Here is a 19,053-nt window from a genome sequence, read left to right on the forward strand (position 1 = left end):
TGCCTGGAAAGTTCTTGGTCAAAACCTGCTGAACCACGGAGGAGTTACTTTTGTACCTTGCTCTTGTAGGATTGTTCATCACCTTTTTGTCTAGACCACATAATCTTCTCTGCCAAGAACTTCCATTCTCCTCAATTCGGGAAGGGTGAAGGAGAGAGACAGCCAACATTCAGGTGACATATGACCATGTCTGTTTGTATATAAGCCAACACAAGTCCATTGTTTAGGGACGTTGAAAGAAACGCCATTATGAGTCAAGGTTGCCTACTCTACAGGCAGAGGCCCCTGACTGCATGCCTGTGTAGACTACACATCTGCACAAGTGTGCATGGACACACACGCACAGGCAGTCTGTCCTCTCTTGCCTCGAATGCACCATGGGACACATCTCTGGGGTGCTTTCCGTCATCCACTAATGACCCTTTGTTCCAGTTCACCACTAATGAGCCTCATGGCATCAAAACAAACATTTTTTTTTTTTGGCTTATATATAAACACACAGGGCCTCCTGCCCTCTGCACCACACACAATCCCTAAACAGACACCACCTGAGTGACAAGAATTTAGCAAAAGCCTCTTTTCGTTCACAGGCAGTACACTAAATGGTCGTGTTTGGACGCTTCTGCTTTCTCACCTAAACCTAAAGTTCCGTTTCGGAAGAGCTATCATGGGCTCACGTGGCCTCCTTTTGCTTCTCCCTGCTTCACTCCAAGTGGGTGGCTAATAGCCCTTCCATGCTGGGAGGAAGCTCACACACGCAGCCACTTCCTTCCTCCACTCTGCCCCTGGGGGCTGAGCACCCACTGCATTCTTTCCCAGGGAAGGAAGGCTGACAGGTGGGGAGGGAAGAAAGACCCAGAAAGGGAGGAGAGATGGTACTGGTCACCAGGGCTGCCCTCAGGAGGAATCAGAACTCCAGGATTCCATAAATAAACTAAAACAAGAAAGGAGCAAATGGGAACCAAGTTCACCCCCGTCACCCTCCGTGACATGCGCACCACACGCCCACAGCCCCACCCTCCCATACCCACCTTAAAACCTCTCTCTTCCCTCACTCAGACATCAGACTCAATACTAGAAAGTTTCTCATAAACATGCCCATTGCTGGAGCCATTGAAAGCCCTGGGGTTTTTGTTGTTAGGCACACAGGGGTTGGACTGGTTCCCTATACAGATGTCTTTCTGGAAACGGCCTGGCACGGCCCCGTGCAGGGCCGAGACCACCGGCTTGTTGGTGACAAGGGCGCGGAAGTCTGGCCTGGCTTTCGGCGCCCCCGCCACCGTGGGCTGCCTGAAGAAGTAGGATTTGCTGCCATGGAGCAAGCACTGGTCGTCCCCAAAAGTGGGGATGAAAGGGTTTTGCGTGACCCGGTCGGGGTAGAGCGACTTGCTGAGCATGTAGCCGCCGCCGCCGGGGTTGTTGTGGTGGCGGTGTCCGGCGGCGGCCACTGAGGACTCGTGGTTGGCAAAGGTGCTCTCGCCAGCTGGCGTCTCAAACATGTGGGCGTAGGGACTCCCGTCCAGGAACCGGCCCTTGTCTTTCAGGCTCACGCTGCGCGGGGCCAAGGCGGCTTCTTCCTTCTGCAGGTCCACGAAGGTGTCGTAGGAGTGCTGCCGGCGCAGCTTGTTCCGGGTCTTCTTCTGGGCCTTGGAGTTGGTCGGGCTCTGGGGGTACTTGGTGCTGGGCGCGTTTGACGGCACCGCCACAGGGGCAGCCGGCTGGTCCAGCTCCTGCAGGGAGTTGTCCTCGCTGATGTCGTACAGGTTCCCTGCCTTCTTGCAGGCCTCGCACCGGATGCACGCCTGCCGGCCCGAGTTCTGCCCGGTCACCGCCGTCGAGTAGTTGTGCAGCTTTGAGGGGCAGCTGCGGCAAAAGTTGCCCCCGGAGCGGTCCTCCCAATCCACGTTGCTCAGGTTCTTCTCCCAAGGGGCCGGGACCCCGCTGACCACGCCGTGCTTGTCGCCCGCCCCGTGTTTGAGGTGAGACCTGTTGGTACAGGGCCCTCCTCCGCTCACCGAGTCGCGCTTAAAGTCATCGCTCTGCTCCTTGTAGATGTCCGTCAGGTCCACGTGCTCCCAGTGCGGGGAGTTCTCCTTGGTGCGGAACTGGTCCAGGTAGAAGTCCCGGAGCCCCTCCTTGTCCCTGAAGTAGCGCTTGTGGTCAGGGGAGCGGGGCGGCCGGCGGCGGTAGGCCAGCTCGATCTCGTCGAACTCCCGCCGGGACTTGGCCGAGGCTGGCCGCTTCTTCAGGCTGTCCTTGTATTGCTGCTTGCGCCTCTTGGCGGCGTTGCCCTCTATGTTTCCGTAGGTGACCGTGTGCGTGGAGATGTCAGACACGTCCGAGCGGATCAAGTCATCGTGGCCACTGTAGCGGTCGCTCTTGAAGGAGAATTTGCCGTACAGGTCACTGAGCTGGCTGTGTTTGGAGGAGGGGAGGCCGAGGTCCAGGGGCTTCTTGCTGATGGACCTCGGCTGGGTGGTGAAAGGCGGGTTGTCACAGTCGTAGAGCCCGTCGATGGAGCTGGCGCTGCCGATGCTGTGGGGCCGGTGGTGGTGGTGATAGTGATCTTGGTACACGTTGCTGTCCTTCAGCTGCAGGTTACCAAAAGTCCTCTCCACCTCACTGATGTAGTCGCTGAAGAGGTTCTCCTCGCACGGCGGGTTGTTGTAGGATTTGCAGTCGGAATGCGTGAAGCTGCGGCGGTGCTCGGAGATGTCATAGACGGACGACTCACGTCGGATGAAGTCCAGGGCACTCTGGGGGGAGCCGTTCACACCAGACAGGTTGGCCATGTTCTTGGCCGTGCGGAGCAGGCGCAGGATGTTGGAGTGTGTGTTGTTCATGGTCGCGGTGGGGGAATTCATCACGGACTGGCGCTCCTCGATAGCCACTCCATGGATGCAACTGTAGATACCCTGCAGCAGGAAGAGGACGAGATGGGTCAGGTCCCCAGCGAGGCTGGAAGTGACCACAGAGGATGCCTGCCCCTCCACCACTACCAACTATCTAACTGGTTAAGAAAAGTCAAGGAAAACATGAAAAAGTCTTAGTATATTCATAGGATGATGTGGCTGGAAGCTTGCCTGATTGATCACCTTGAATTTAGCAAGTTTTCATATCACGAGCTAAGCTCAGTGGCTTGGCTCTCCTCGAGGGGACACGGCACTCCCAGTGACTTTGACTAAACAGACTAGAATTTTAAGACGTGACGTGACATTCTACACCTCCATTCCACCATTGACTTGCACTGATTTTCCTTCCTCTGCCTGGGTTTCCAGATCTTAAAAATGAGATTGTGATATCAACTGATGGCAAGACTTATCGTCAGCTGCCAGGAGCCATGCTCCATGGATGTTGGGGCCTTCTGCCCTGGCTGGCCCCCGCTGCCTGGCAGTACAGCACAGGGGAGCTCGGAGCGCACCACAGCCGTTCTTCCAGCTCTGACAAATTTTGAGTGGCTCTGAGGATTCTGGGCACCAAATAGCAGCTGAGCAGTTCTCTCTCTCTCTCTCTCTCTCTCTCTCTCGCTAAGTTTTTATTTATTTATTCATGAGAGACACACAGAGAGAAGCAGAGACAAGGCAGAGGAAGAAGCAGGCTCCCTGTAGGGAACCCGATGCAGGACTCAATCCCAGGACCCCAGGATCATGACCTGAGTGAGCCAAAGGCAGACGCTCAACCGCTGAGCCACCCAGGTGACCCAGTTCTCTTCTTGAGCCAAGTGTGAACCAAATTCACAGAGAGAGTCAGGGAGCCCTGGGGTCAAAGAAGAATTTTTCTCCTGCTGTGCCCTGCACCGTGGGAGGGTGGAATTGGGACAGATAGCAAGTACTAAATAGAAATAAATAATTCCCCTGTTGAGCCTCTCATTTATTCTCTTTAGCTCCTGGTTTCCTTCTTATACTTTCTCACTCACTTAATCTTATCATGCATAATTAATATCGTGACAAATTAGTATTGATTGAGAACTCCCTGGATACAACTCCTTGTACCAGGCCTTAAAGAACACCATCCAAGGAGAGGTAATGAGTCGGGGTCAAGTCCCAAGTCAAGACAACCTGCTAATGTCTTGCTCCCTGCCTTGAAAAGTGGACACGTTTGGAACTTTTCTCCCCGGAGAGGGAACTAGGTGAAGGGGAGGTCATTTGAATGGGGTCTTTGAAACAAAGGGGATTGATTTGGGTAGGGAAGTTGCCCCAACAGATGGGGACGAGAACGGAGAAGATTAGAATGGAGAACTGCTGCTAAGTGAGAACGAAGAGAGGTTTAGATGAGGTGAGCCTCACTGTCCCAGAGCGCAGTATCGAGACTCGAGATCTTCAAGGTAAAGTTACCCTCCTTGCTTTCTAACACTGCTTGATTGTGGCCAAGGGAAAGTGCCGAGTGTTCTTCCTCTGCAGAGGCCTTGATTATACCGCAGGCCTATGAATGGCATTTCTATTACAGGCCACCAGCTCCCACTGCTTCTGCCATTACCCTATCTGGGAACTTAGAAAGGACCACGCAGTGGAACAGTGTGGCTCAGGGGACCCCACATTCCTTCCTCCTGCTTACAGGTTACTGAATGGCTTGAATCAGCTCACAGCTAGAGAGGAAACTGTTTTCTATCACTAAAATACTATAGGAAAATGATGAAAAGACAGAACGACTTAATGAGAAATCCATTTTCTTACATAACTCCATTAGAGCCAGAGTTAGTTATATCTGAAATCTGGACCTCTATTCTAAAAGGACATCTGAGGTCTCCTCTCATGAATGAATCCCATAATCTTATTGACAAAATTAAAAGAAGCCTGCTTCCCCCGCCCTTCCCTGTGATCCTCTATTCATATTTAAAACTGAGTCCCAAATCCTCACTTTGGACCAGAAAAGTGGAAGAGATCTAAATAAAGAACAACTTAAGAGTAGTGCTTTTGTTCCAGTTAAGGAAGTTTCTAGAATATAAATGTATTGTGGGTCAGTACTTACTTCTGAAGGTTCTATAAAGCTCTTTAACTTCCCATTGCTCACACATGGTTAAAACAGAGTGGAAGAGTGGAACTACCAGTGATATATCTTTGTATGTCAGAGTAAGAGAGATACATTACATTTCACTATTTGAATAGAAACGTGATTTTAAAAAAAAAGATTAAATGATTAATACGGTCCAAACAGAACTAACTAATGGTGATGGAAGGCATTTGGTAGAAGGCCAAATTTTTCATTTTGATAGATCTACTAGTTCTTATTGAGAACCAAATGCCCAAATCCCATACACAAAGCTGTTTCTTGAAGGAGAAACTGTATCACCCATTTTTTTGAGCTACCTGAAATTATATCGCCCGACCCCTTAGGGGAAACGTATAGGATTTAGTGTCTCGCTTTAGCCTAGCTAAAAGCCCCTACGAGGCTGGGGTCAGTGCTCTTCTGGGTCTCTCTGTTTTGCAGAGTGCTAGACTAAGCTGTCCTTCACAAGCTCCCGGCACCTCAGTCAAACCACTTACTCTGCTGATGGAGAAGACCATGCCAGGCTTGCCGGAACAGACACCCATAAAGCAGTGCCGGAACTGCCAATAGAAAAGGTGTTCACAGATGAAGGTGATGAGACTGAGAGCCATGGCTGCCCCCAACATGTAGAAGACTCCTGCCATGTTGTCAATGTCCAGCTGGCTGCTCATGACCTCATTCTTTTCATTGTGGCAAATGCCAGTGAGCCAAAGAGCTTCTAGCTCCTCCATCTCCCCTGGAGACATGGCAGAAAGGGGAACAGATAAAGAAAAGACAGAAGGGGAACAGGTGGGGTATTAGGGAAGAGAGAGAAAAACATGAGAGAAAAGAGAAAAAAAAGAGAGAGACAGAAAGAAAATTAATAAAGTTCATAGTAATTTTATTAATACCACTATATATTAACTCATCAATGTATTCAACCAGCATTCAGTTGACAGCTTAATGTAGGTACTGCAGTGACACAAGGATATGAGGCATTATCTCTGCTCTCCATTATCTATCCAGTGCAAATGGATATATAAATAATCAATAGGACTAGCAATATGCAGGTAACTGGAGTTCAAATTCAGGAGAGTAATTTTGTGAGTGGGTGGCCAGTGGGTTTTCATGAGGAAGGTAGGACTGGTAGGTGAGCATGGCAAACAGGTGAATTTTAATTTCTCCTTGCATGAAAAGGCACTGCAGGCAGCAGAAATGGCATGATCAATGGGAGGAAGGTGGGCCAACACAAGGCTTGTTTGGGAAAGACATGCAGAACAGCTCCAAAAGAGTGAAAGGAGGCAAAGGAAGCTGAACAAAAAAAGTTGCAGCAATATTGCTGAGGGCTTGAGAACCAGACAAAGTAAGCTTTGTGTTTTCTTCGGTAAATAGTAAGAAATGACATTAATCAAACTGAGATTCAGAAAATTGCTCTCACAAATATGCAAATCAGGTTGGGCTGCTCAAGGAGGGATAGAGAGATTCGCAGAGAGATGGATTGATTCTCCACTGACCCTCATACTTACTGATTGATCTCTTGTTGCAGAGGGAAATAGAAATATTAAGAGTAAAGGGGAGCGAGCTTGAATCAAAGGAGACCACCAAATTCAGACCTGCCTCCTTGTAACACCGCTTAGAGAAGCTTTGATTAATTCGATTCATGTCAGGGTCAATAATCTTTATTCACTTCATTGGATACTAGGAATTAGAAAGGCAGAAACCTTAGACAAAGGAAAATGAAGGAATCTATGTGCCCTAGAATGCATCTAATTTGAGGCAAAAAAAAAAAAAAAATCTGAAGATCTCATGAAAAAAACTGCCTGCTCTAATGATTCCAGTTTGGTTAAGAAGTTGAACTTTGTGTAAACTGACTAGAGTTTTGGGAAGCCTCTGCCAATCGTCTCCTCTGCTGTCCTTCCTCATAGAAGAGGCTCTGTTATTGCCTTTGAGTGATAGCAACATGAGAATTACAGAAGCCCTCATACCCACACAGCTTGTTAGCATTCCAGCTAGAACCCCCTAGTCTTTCCAACAGTAACCAAAGAACTTTTTACTCATTTCTTTGATCAAACTATGACTTTCCTAACTAATAGAACAGCTGACCTCACCTAGAGTCTGAAAATCCAGCTGTGTTCTGATGCCTCTTATCTCATCCTTATCAGAAAAGGTTCTGTAGACATGATTTAGAGAACGGCCTGGCTGATGGCCTGTGGGGCCACGCAGAGTCAGGCTGCTCATCCATAACTGGATTAGCTTCTGTGAGGCTAACAGGAAGGGTAGGTACTTTAGACAACAAGTGAAGAGGGATGCAGAAGACACAGTATAATGAAATTGGAGATGAGATTTTTTTTTTTCTCAAGCAAACTGGCTGCTCGGTCTCCTGCCAGAATGACACTGGGGAGTGCCTTATGAGTGTCTGCCTCAGGGGATCCTGTGCCTGATTCCTACCTCATCCAGCTGAAAGAGGAAAATGGGAGGGAGAGTAGAATGAATAGATGGCCACAAGTATATGCCTCTTTGTCTGGACATAGAAAAAAAGCTGAGACCTTTTGGAAGTCCTATCCACTGCTCTGGCCACACGCAAAAAGATTGCTTGGAACATCTAATTCTAGCTTCTCATACTTTATCCTTGAAGCTTTGATCATAACCTGCAATCCTGAGACATACCTCCTTGATCAACTACTTTAATCCTCTCTCCCAAATTGCACCCAGTTATGGCTTGAATTGTGTTTCCCCCCAACACCCCCTTCCCCTGCCAAATTCCTCTGTTGGAAGTCCTAATCCCCAGTACCTTGAAATGTGACTTTATTTGGAAATGAGGTCACTGCAGATGGAATTAGTTAAGATGAGGTCATCCTAGAGTAGGGTGGGCACTCTAACCCAATGTAACTGGCATCCTTAAAAATGGGGAAATCAGACAAACACATATATAGAGAGAATACAGGCACAGAGGGAAAATGCCATGTGAACATAAAGGCAGACATGGGGTGATGTGTCAACAAGTGAAAGAATGCTAAAGAGTTGTCAGCAAGCCCACCATGGGCTAGGGGAAGAGGCATGGAACAGACTATCCCTCGAGGTCCTCAGAAGGAACCAATGCTGACACTTTGATCTTGGACTTCTGGCCTCTAGAATGGTGAGACAAATTTTTATCATCTTAGTCACTCAGCTGTGGCACTTTATTATGGCAGCCCTAGGACACAAATACCTATACCCCAAGTTTCACAGGATACTGCGAAATACTGTTCTGGAAATGCAGGGCTTACAGGAGTGGAGAAGAAAGGCTGGTGTTTTGCACTGACCATCAGAAGAGCCCAAACAAGCACTTTCCCCTTCTGTGACTCACCATCTCCGAATAGCTGGAGGATAGCAAGGTCCACCTGGCGCTTCCACCCAGAATCTTTTTGGATGGCAATGCCATAACCAGTGGAAGCAAAGACTTTCCCACTGCCAATGGTCACCAGCTTGCAGCCTTCATCTCTGCCCGCCATGTAGTTCAGCACTGCTGCATCATAGATGAAGGCATCCAGTTTCCTGTGCAAAAAAAGAAGCAAACAATCCAGTGGAGGAATTTTAGTACAAAACTACCTATGGGGGCCATTAATATGAAGCAGTAGGGTTCCAGCAAACTATGGGGAAAACTGGTTCAAAGTAAGGCTTGAGTTGGAACTCAGCCAGAATCTAAAGCCTAAATCCTAGGCTGTTCTTTATGTGATTTAAGGTTGAAAGGAGGAGTTCTTTCCCTCCCACAGGGAATGATGAGAATGTAAGTCAGGCCCGAAGCCAACTCATAAGCTGTGTCTGAAAGGAGAAGGAGTAAAAAGGAATCAATAAAAATAATAACAGAAATAATGAAAAGTAACCATCACAATGATAACAACAAATAGCATGGGTTAGATTTATATAACATTTTTCATTTCTCAGTTCATTACAGTCCAGAGTGGGGCTAGGTGTAGGTGTATGTGTTTCAATAGATGTGCGTTGCTATTTTTGTGGTCAGAAAGGTTTCAATATTCTGTTTTGCAGCACAAGGAAAGAAATGAGTAGTTGGGTGGTAGCAGCACAGGCTCGTGTTAACAGCAAATGTGCATAACTACAGGAGAACCCAACATGTAGAAGAATTCAGATCTCTCAAGTTCCTAAACATATAAGAATCTCATTTTATATTTTGTGCTTTCTAAGGAATGAATATATAGGGAAGGGAGTAGGTCTAGGTAAGGGCAGGAAGGCATAGACCAATATTTCAAACCGACATTTAAACACATCAAAAGTAGAGAAAGAAATTCAGATATAGCCATATAGGTAGGTAATACAGAGAAGTCTGCAAGAAAGAAAAGCATGCATCATACCCTTCACTTTTGCAAGGGAAATTAGTTTTAGCCCTCTTTAAGAAAAAAAAAAAAAAGCTCTTTCTGGTATGGTAAGATACAGAACATTTTCCAAAAGGCCCATGAGTACCCTACAGAAAAGTGGCACAGCAAAAACCCCAAAGCTCTGATATGATCAACAACTGTGGTTGTACCAGGGGCCAGACTACCTACCAAGGGAATCCTATACCCAAATCCCATCTCCTGAAATCTGCTGTGACTTTATGGTGATAAGAGACAGTCTACAGTATTTAAGTAAACATGCATCTGGGTGGCTCTTCCAGAACTGGAGCCACTGGAAGGTCCAAGTGCTGCTAGTTGTCATACAACACAGAAAATCAGCTATAAGACTCCTTCACCCCAAAGTCCCAACATCTATCATGCTCAATTGTCTGTCTTATTCCACAGCTGTGGCTTCTAAAAGCCAAATGAATAAAGGGACCAATGTGGCTGGGATTATGCAAGCCAACGTATTTGCAGTTCGTGAGCTCCTTTTAAAAACAAATATTTTATAGAGTATAAAGCTGGATCAAAGGACACCAATAAAAGCTGGAATTGGAGATCAGTCAACACATTCTCACTGTTTGCTGTCTAAAAATCTTCACTCTTTTCTTCTTTCATTTCTCCCTTGTCCACAAGACACAGAATCATCATTTTCACCTTCTGGTCAACCAGTCTTCATTTCATGCATAATACATGAACCTTAGCCTTGACTCTTCCCTTCAACTTTTATGGCTATTTCATTCTTGTTTCATGGTTACATTAATGCAAGTAGAATATAATTTGTAAAAAAAAAATACATAGAAGTATATAATATCATAGGAATCTTTGTGCACTGGCCTGGATTATATTATCAAATTTAACTTGAAAATCCATAGAAAGCAAATGCAGTCTTCTTTGCTTTAACTTTGTCTGGCACCCAAGCATGATATATCTGATTCAGTGCACAGTTAATAAATGTGAGAAACATATCAAAGATTCTGAGCTTGGAAGCAGTTCTTACCCTGTTTTCAGGGAGAGCAATGCATCATCTACACCCCTCTGGTTGAACTTTCCCATGTAGGCATGCATTTCTGCGTAGTTATTGCGAATATTCCTCTCTGTGCTGCCATTGGGCACAGTCCCAAAGCGAAAAGGGGGTGAGAAGTCATTAGGTCTCTGGAACTGGAGAGAGAGAAAGAGAGTGAGAGAGAGCGAGAGAGCGAGAGCGAGAGAGAGAGAGAGAGAAAGAGAGAGAGAGAGAGAAAGAAAAAGAAAGAGAAAGAAAGAAAATGCTTCAGAAAATGTGAAGAGATATTAAGTTAGCAATTGTGGATTTTTAATGGAAGGGACCCAACTATAATTCACCAAATACATTAGCCCTCACTCAGGAACAGCAGTTGCTAACTGAAAGAAGACTTCAACTGAATTTAATACATATTGTTGAGAGCTTTCTATTTTCCCAATCCTGGATTTAATCTATAACTTTTGCGTGTTCCATTTATGCATACTACACAATACCAGTGATGATGGGAGTGTGCTGTTAGCTTAACTGCAGTGGCTTAGTCACCTTTATACCCGAAAATTGTGTAAAATATGTTTCCAGGTCTCTTAATTAAAGGGACTAAATACATTGTCATTGCACCATCTGAGGCTACAGGACTTTAGTGGGATGAGCTACAATGTACTCCTGAAAATAATTTGATGGGTATCAAATATGTTTTGCTAAGAAATCTTTTCTTGACCTTCCTTGATGCATTAAAAGCCCGTATTTATTCTACATGAGTTGTAGAATAAATTGTAAAACTAAATACGTTTTAATTATGTTCCTTTCCTTGCTTAAGAACTGAGAGTGGATCTCCAGTGCTCAGCATAACAAAGTGAAATTTCTTGGATTTTTCACCCTATGACATCAGCTTAATTTCTGGTATTGCCCTGCAATGAATAAGTCTGTACATTGCTTCCTGAACAAATAATTTATTCATTTGTATCTTCATGGCCACATATAGTCTGTCCCCTTAGCATGAACTCACTTTTCTCTTGAGGTCAGTTCATGTCCTTCATCTCAAAATGTAACTCGAAGCAATTTCTTCAGGACACCTTCTGTGAGTTCTTTCCTCCATCAAGTCTACCCCAAAATACTTGATTTTCTTAGTTTCTATCATACTACAATGCAATTACACACTAAATGAGCTGGCTAAGTTCTGAGAGCTAGTCTCTGATATAGTCATTAAGACTTTAAGCTCTAGATTGAGAAAGATATAGGTTGAAGATCAGCTCAGCCACTTACTACTGTGTGATCTTGGGCAAGTAGCATGAACTCTCTGTGCATCATTTCCTCATTAGTAAAGGGAGACAATAATGTCTATTTTTTAAGACAGTTGTGTGGATTAAAGGATATAATGTATAAGAAGTGTCTGGCATAGCACCTTGCACACAGTAAGTCCTCAATAAAGATTCTTTATACTATTTTTAACTCATGTCTATATTCTGCATTCCCCAGTAAACGTCATACTTTCCAATCTTCCCATTCTGTTAGTACAGCAGTAATCAGATATAAATGACCAGAGTAGCTCTTCTCTGCCTTAGCATAGGAAAGATAATATATATTTTTAAAGTACTTTTTGTTTCAATACTAAACCATTTACTTTGGAGATATATTAGAAAATCTAACTGGCCAACTCAGGAGTACTTGGAACCTCTGGACTTGTGTAGATTTAGAGACATTCTCCTTTCCCTTTGCCCTGACCTGAAAAGCTCAAGAGCTTCTCAGAATATTGGGATTTCACAAGCCACAAAATATCATATCATAGCACCAAGAGCCATAATGCTATCTTTGGTGCTCAGAGTTGGCCATAGTTATAAGCAGAGTCATACCGTGGTGTTAGGCAATCTGCGATGCATCAAAAGACCACTACTTCCTGTTTCAAAAGGCTCCCAGCCTGACTTACCACAGTGCTTTTTGCCATTAAGAGTTTTTGTTTAATTGGTTTTGAAAGGGTTGTGATTTTTAAGTGAATAAAAAAGTCAAAGAATTTTAGAGTTGTATAAGCCACTCAAGGTTAAGTAGTCCAAGCCTCTCATTTCACAGATGAAGACCGAGGCAAAGAGGCCAAGTAATTTGCTCAATGTCACACAGTGGTAGTAATGGCTAACATTATCTGGAATCAATTGGCTTAATTAATAGCACTCCTCACTGTCCCTAGCAGATTGTATGGTTAAGTAAACAGGGATAAGCTTTATTGGAAGAGACAGAATGCTATGCATACCACTGTCAATTATAACACTTCACTTGTTTGAAAAAAAAGGTATCCCCCAAATCAAAAGCAGAGTGGGGTACTCTTGTAGGTAGCAATACAAACAAATGAACTCCCTTTAATCGGTAATTCCCCACTTTGCTAGGATAATGACAGCTGATGCTTACAATGACCAAAATATTCTAGGGCCCAAAGTATTTTTCTGAAACATCAGTGAAAGTTGAAATCATGTCCAGTTCAGTTCCAGTATAAATTATTATATATCTAGTTTTTTTTTTTTAAATTGGTAATCCACATAAAGCACACACAATAATTTTGGTCAACCAAATGAAATCTGATGCCCTGAGTGCCTCACATCCTGATGAAGCTAGATTATGGAAAGTTTCTGTACTACTCTTTCATAATTTTAAATTTTAAATTATCTTCAGATTTTCAATGCTGTTTTATAACTATGTCCTTGAATAAATAAAAACTAAAGAAATGATAAAGGACCTAAAATAGCCAAGATGACTTTGCAAAAAAGAAAAAAGTTGAAGTACTTACAAGATCTGACTGTAAGACTTGTCATAAAGTGATAGTGATGGTGACAGTGTGATATTAGCATAGAGAGAATAAGTGATCATCAGAAGAGAGTGCCCATCCATAGACCAACACACATATAGTGCAAAGGCAGATAAAGTGGAGATAGGCGTGTCTTCAACAAATGGTAGTGGAACAATTAGATGTCCAAATACAAAAAAAAAGGGGCGGGGGACTTCATTTCACACCTTGTGAGATATAGGGAAATTAACACAAAGTGAATCGTACACCTAAATATGAAGTATAATATTTCTAGGAGAAAATACAGGAAAAAGTCTTTGTAACCCTGAGTTAAGATTTCTACATATGACACCAAAAGCATAGTCCACCAAAAATTAGATTTCATCACAATGAAGAACTCTTTGAAAGACACAGTTAAGAGCACGAAGAGATAAGTCACCAATGTAGAGAAAATATTTAAAAATAGATTAAAGCTATTATAAATCTAAAGGAAATAAATGATAACAGAGCAAGGCTCTTAGTGAAGCAGCCTCCATAAGGAAACAATCAAAGAAATCAGCCAGCACTGAAAGAATGGGAAAGCGCATAGTCCTTGGAAAGCAGTAGTCTTGGAGGCAGATGATTTGCAACTGGCTTCTAGTTCTTTCTCTGACCAACTGCGTGAACACGGGCAAGTGACTTAAATTCACAGAGTCCCATTTCTCTGGAAGTATTATTTTTAATTAATAATAAGATAATGCATAGGAAACCACGCAACACAATTATCTGGCACATGGTGGATTCTAAAAATTATTAACGGCTTCTATGAGGATGAAACTTTAATATCTAAAATTGTCTCATGTTAGCCAATGTTTCCTAAGATGGAAAACTCTTGTTCTCTAATTTGTTCCTTAAACTAGGCCAGTTCTGGGGACCAAGAATGTGAGTGCACTGCCCCAGAATTAGCCAAAGCAGAAGCAGAAGTGAGCTTGGATTTTCCTTTGAAAATTCTTGTCCCAGCTTGTGAGGTTTAAATAAAACTCAGGTTTTTTTTTTTTTTTTTTTTTTTAAACTGTCATTGGACCTTGAACTTGACTAAAATTCATGGCCACAGAGAACTACATGTTCAATGAGGCCTATGGGGAAGAAGGAAAGAATAATCTTCCAAATACCTTGACACTTCCACTATAATAAAACTTACCCCAGGCTGTGAGGCATTATATGGCACTTGTTTAACCTGAATGGTAATCAATGCTCTCTGGGGTTTTGGAAAGGAGTAACATTTTGTACTGTCAAGAACCAGGAGTCTTAAAATCCACAGAACAGGGAGGACCCCAAGAAACAATTAAAAAAAATTAAAAACCTCAATATACTAAGGAGACCAACATTAGATTAAAAAGCTCTGTCTGATTTTACAGTAGAGAATTTTATACAGTATTCCTTATTGGCCACCTTTGGCCATTACAGGGCTTCCTTGAACTTGGTAATCTTTTTCCAGGGTTGTTGAGATTGGGATTATTCAAACAGATTTAGATGGAGAAATAAAAACGTAGTAAGAAAGGAACCTTAAGGGTCGGCCCCACTTCATAGGTGAGGAACTGAAGCCTTCAAGAGACCAAGTAAGTTGTTCGAGGTCATGTGGTGAAGGAGGAGGATAAGCTGAGGCTTCCTCTGGGAACTGAGCCTTCCCACTGCCCGCTCACATGCTGGCTGACTAGTCCTATTCCTGCTCATTGGGAGTGAAGCCCCACACTGTAAATGGGGCCACATGTGAGGGTATCCTTCCCTTTCTGGCACATCAACTGCTGACTCACGCTCACCCTCTGCAATCAACACATGGCTTCCAGCAATTATTGTAAGCACACACTTGCACTAGGGCAAAACAATGCTGAATGTTAAGAGAACTGTAATTTCACTTGACCCCCCTGGACAGTGGAAGGCAAACAGAATTCAGCCCTCTTAGCTGTTCAGACCATCATTCAGCCCTCATCCTAATAACCTCAAAGTGAAATAGTCCTGGCAGCCATCCCAGAAGAAAGGTGCTAGAAGGACAGGAGTAAATGTCCCTGCCCTACCCAAAGATGATGGGACTGGAGGGTCCTGGGGCCTCTCATACAGCTTGTTGCAAAGAGGAGGGGTAAGGGTAAGTGGGGATCTGGTCCATTTCGTTTTATTTATTGAATAATCATATCAACTTATTTTCATGTATTCAAGGCATTATTAATTCATTCATAGTGGTTACTCATGTCCAACACCTATGTATTTGCTGGTAATAACTCACATTATCTCCCTTAACCATAATAATTAAAATGCATCAACTCATCTGGTAAATATTTGCCAAGTGCTATTAGTGTAGAGAACTGTATTAAGAACTAAGGATACAAAGATGAAAAAAATCAACCTTTGTTTTCAAGAGATTTAACTATTAGAGAGTCAGAGATGTAAACATTCATTCAGTTTTTTTATTCATTCCTTTATTCTTTCATTCATACAGATTTTCAGCAAGAATTTACTGGCATCTGCCATGTGCACATGCTATTTTGCTGAGGACACAGTATTAAGAAGATTGAGATCCTGCCATTAGAGAGCTCACACTGTAAAGGAGGGAGACAAATAGTAAGTGCCTCTTTGTTTGAATGTAGTGGACTAACAGACAACCACAAATTCTTTGTTATTCGTCCCATCAGAGGTGAGGTCTCTGTTCCCTCCCCTTGATTCTGGCTTGGCCTTGGTGACTTGCTTGGCCAACAGAAAGTGCAGAAGGAACATTCTGGGACTTCTGAGGTTAGTTATAAGAAGCTTTGCAGTTTCCACCTGGCCCCTGTGGAACTGTGCTTCAGGGGAGGCAGTCCACTCTAAGAAAGTCCAAGAACCCCGAGGCCACCCTGCTGGAGCCAGTCCCAGCCTAGCCAAGGCTTCCATCCATTCCAGCCAGGGTACCAGGTACTAGAGGAAAATCATCGTGGATGCTTCAGCCCAGCCCAGCTACCAGATGAGCACTGCATGACCCCAGTGGATGCCTCACAAAGTAGAAGAATCACCCAGTCAAGACCTGCCCAAAAATATGACCCCCACAAAGAGTCAACTACCATGAAAGGATTCTTGCTTCAAGCCACTAAGTGTTGGGGTAGTTTGCTGTGCAGCAGTAGGTAACCAGAACATAGAGGATTTCACATAGTGAAAACTAGGTGCTATGAAGAAACAGCTGTTAGATAGAGGGAAAAGTGACTGGTAGACGAGTAAGTTCACACCAGATGTCCTGCAAAGGCCTCTCTGGGAAGGTGGCATTTGATGTGAAGGAAAACAGGCATGCAAAGACCAGAGGAATGTGTATCGGGCCCAAGGGAAGAGCAGATGCAAAGGCCAGACAAGGGGGCAAGCTTGGCCTGGTGATGCATGCTATGGAGCAGTGTGCCTACACAGCAGTTAGGGCACAGAGCACTGGGCACTGTCCTCAAGAACATTCCAGAAGCTGCAGCGCAGGGGTCAAGACTAGAAGGGAGAGTCTTCCAGCTGGACAAGAGGAGCAAAGGGGTTTCTGGAGAGCGACAAGTGTGCCAAAAACATGGGGCGGTGAGTTTGGGCGTGACTGGAGATCATGAGCAGCTTGTCACTGTCAGAGCCTAACAGATGTGGTCATGGTAACTGGAGGTCGACGTGACTGAAGAAGGAGACAGGGCCTGGCTCACAAAGGGACTTGAATTCTGTCCAAAGAAGTCTAGAGTTCATGCTGTAAGGGATAAGAAACAGCAGAGTCTCTGGAGCCAGACTGTCTGAATTCAAATCCTCTGCTCGGCTGCTAGAGAGCTGTGTGACCTGGAGCACCTCCCTTAACCTCTCTGTGCCCTGGTTTCCACATTTGTACAGTGGAGCTACTAACAGCGCTGGCCTCATGAGGCTTCTTAGTATTTAACCAGTTCATCTGGGCAAAATGTTAGCACAGTGCCTGGCACATGATAAATACGTTATATTAGCTATTATTACATTATTATTGTGACTGTCATCATCATCATTATCAGAAGCAAGTGAAGAACTCAGGCAGCGTGTCAAGGGGGGTTTTTGTGTTAGAAAGAGCCCAGAGGTGTCCGCATGAACAGGTGGGAGGGCTGAGAGAGCTGCAGAGCAGGACCAGAGCTCCCACGATGGTCTGGACACCCCGGGGAGTAAGGAGGAACAGACACATCATCAGACTCTGGCCCTATCATCCAACAAAATGAAAGATGGCAGGTGCACAAGGAGGTAAAATACAAGACCGTACAGGCATGGGCCAGTGCCTCCAGAATTCCGAAAGAGAGAGGCAGCCCCCAGCAGCCTGGAAGGCTTCTCCAAGGAGGCTGGATTTTAGCTGGTGGGGGGTGGGGTTGGGTTGGGGTGGGGGGGCTGGACTTGAAAGGATGGAGAGGGGAAGCTAACATCGGTTTACACTGAAGAATCCTTCCGTTCCCAGACTCCTCCTCCCACACTGTTTAGTTTCCACGGTGAGTGAGGAAGCCTATCTGCAGAGAAGTCTTTGAGGCCGTGACTCCAGGAGAAAGAGCAGGTTCTGAAAACAAAAACTCTCCTGAATGGTGACTGTGTGCTGCAGGCTTTTGTGCCCACCACCAGAGGAAGCCCATCAAGGTTAATTAGAGTTAGAGCTTGTGAATGACAGCTGCTCTACTAACACGAAGAGGGTGGTGGGAAAATGCTTTCCGGGTAGTTGGCTGTCCTGAACCATGGCTCTTCTCATTCAGTGGAGTCTGATCAGCATGTGCAGATTAGGACAAAGCAGCACCACGACCTTGCAGGGATGGATAGTGTATGTCCTGCTTGCAGGGCCCATCCACATGGGACACTGAATCTAGGGGCTTTTGTCTTTAAAGCTCAACTATCCCACACATAAATATTCATCCCATTATGCCTGCTTTTACATTTGAATCACAAAGAGAATCGATGCTCAAATGCCACTCAGCCTTCCAAGGCACCCCTGGGGTGGGTTGGGGGGAGGTGGGCAGGCTTCAGATACAAGGGCGGCTTTTGGCCTGTGCTCCTAATGATGAGGAGGTGGCAAAATATGAGAATCCTGAAGAGGCCACTTTTTGACCCGCCCAGCACCCTCATGTTCATAATCATTACCATGCATACCCTTTTTCACCACTTCTTTTATTATTGACTTTTACTATTTTTATGAAATTTGTTATTCTATTCATTCATTCATTTTAAACTGTGGTGACATATAAATAACACACTTCTCCCTCTGCCTATGTCTGCCTCTCTCTCTCTCTCTGTGTGACTATCAAAAAAAAAAAAAAAAAAAAAAAAACCACAACATTTAGTGTTAATTTTTTTCTTTTTTTTTCATTTTATTTATTTATTTTAGAGAGAGACAGAGGACATGCATGAGCAGGGGGAGGGGCAGAGGAAGAGAGAGAATCTCAGGCCGACTCTCCGCAGTGTGGAGCCTGACATGGGGCTCTGTCTCATGACCCATGAGATCATGACTTGAGCCGAAATCAGAAGTCAGAGGCCTAACCAACTGAGCCACCTTTCATTTTAAATATTTGTTAAGTGTACAGTACTGTGGCAGTAAGCACATTCACACTGTTGTGTGCATCCATCACCACCATCCATCTCCAGGGCTTTTTATCTTCCCCGACTGAAACTACACATCTATGAAACACTAAATCCCCATGAGTTCCAAGAATTTTAACCACGTACAGAGTCTTGTAACTACAAGCACAATCAGGACACAGAAGAATTCCACCCCCCCCCCCCCCACAAAAAAACTCCCTTGTGCTACTCCTTTACAGTTCCTTCCCCCTACCTTTAACCTCTGGCCACCACTGATCTGTTCTCTTTGTCTATAAATTTGATCTTTTCCAGAATGTCATACAAATAGAATCATAAAGGATGTCATCTTCTGAGATGGGTTTTTGTACATGCAATAATGCCTCTGAGATGCGTCCATGCGGTTGCATGTGTCTGTA

The 19,053-nt window shown here is 44.5% G+C and overlaps 1 protein-coding gene across 1 annotated transcript in view; it reads right to left on the minus strand.

Moving 5' to 3' along the window:
- Positions 1-1,055: 1,055 nt before the first annotated feature.
- Positions 1,056-19,053, minus strand: part of GRIN2B (glutamate ionotropic receptor NMDA type subunit 2B) — a 278,452-nt gene continuing 260,454 nt past the window's right edge. Inside the window, 4 exon segments of the mRNA NM_001008719.1 lie at positions 1,056-2,915; positions 5,484-5,722; positions 8,312-8,499; positions 10,336-10,496. Of these exon segments, the coding sequence (NP_001008719.1) occupies positions 1,056-2,915; positions 5,484-5,722; positions 8,312-8,499; positions 10,336-10,496 (2,448 nt within the window).

This window comes from Canis lupus, chromosome 27 (assembly GCF_011100685.1).
Source record: "Canis lupus familiaris isolate Mischka breed German Shepherd chromosome 27, alternate assembly UU_Cfam_GSD_1.0, whole genome shotgun sequence".
Lineage (NCBI taxonomy): Eukaryota > Metazoa > Chordata > Mammalia > Carnivora > Canidae > Canis > Canis lupus.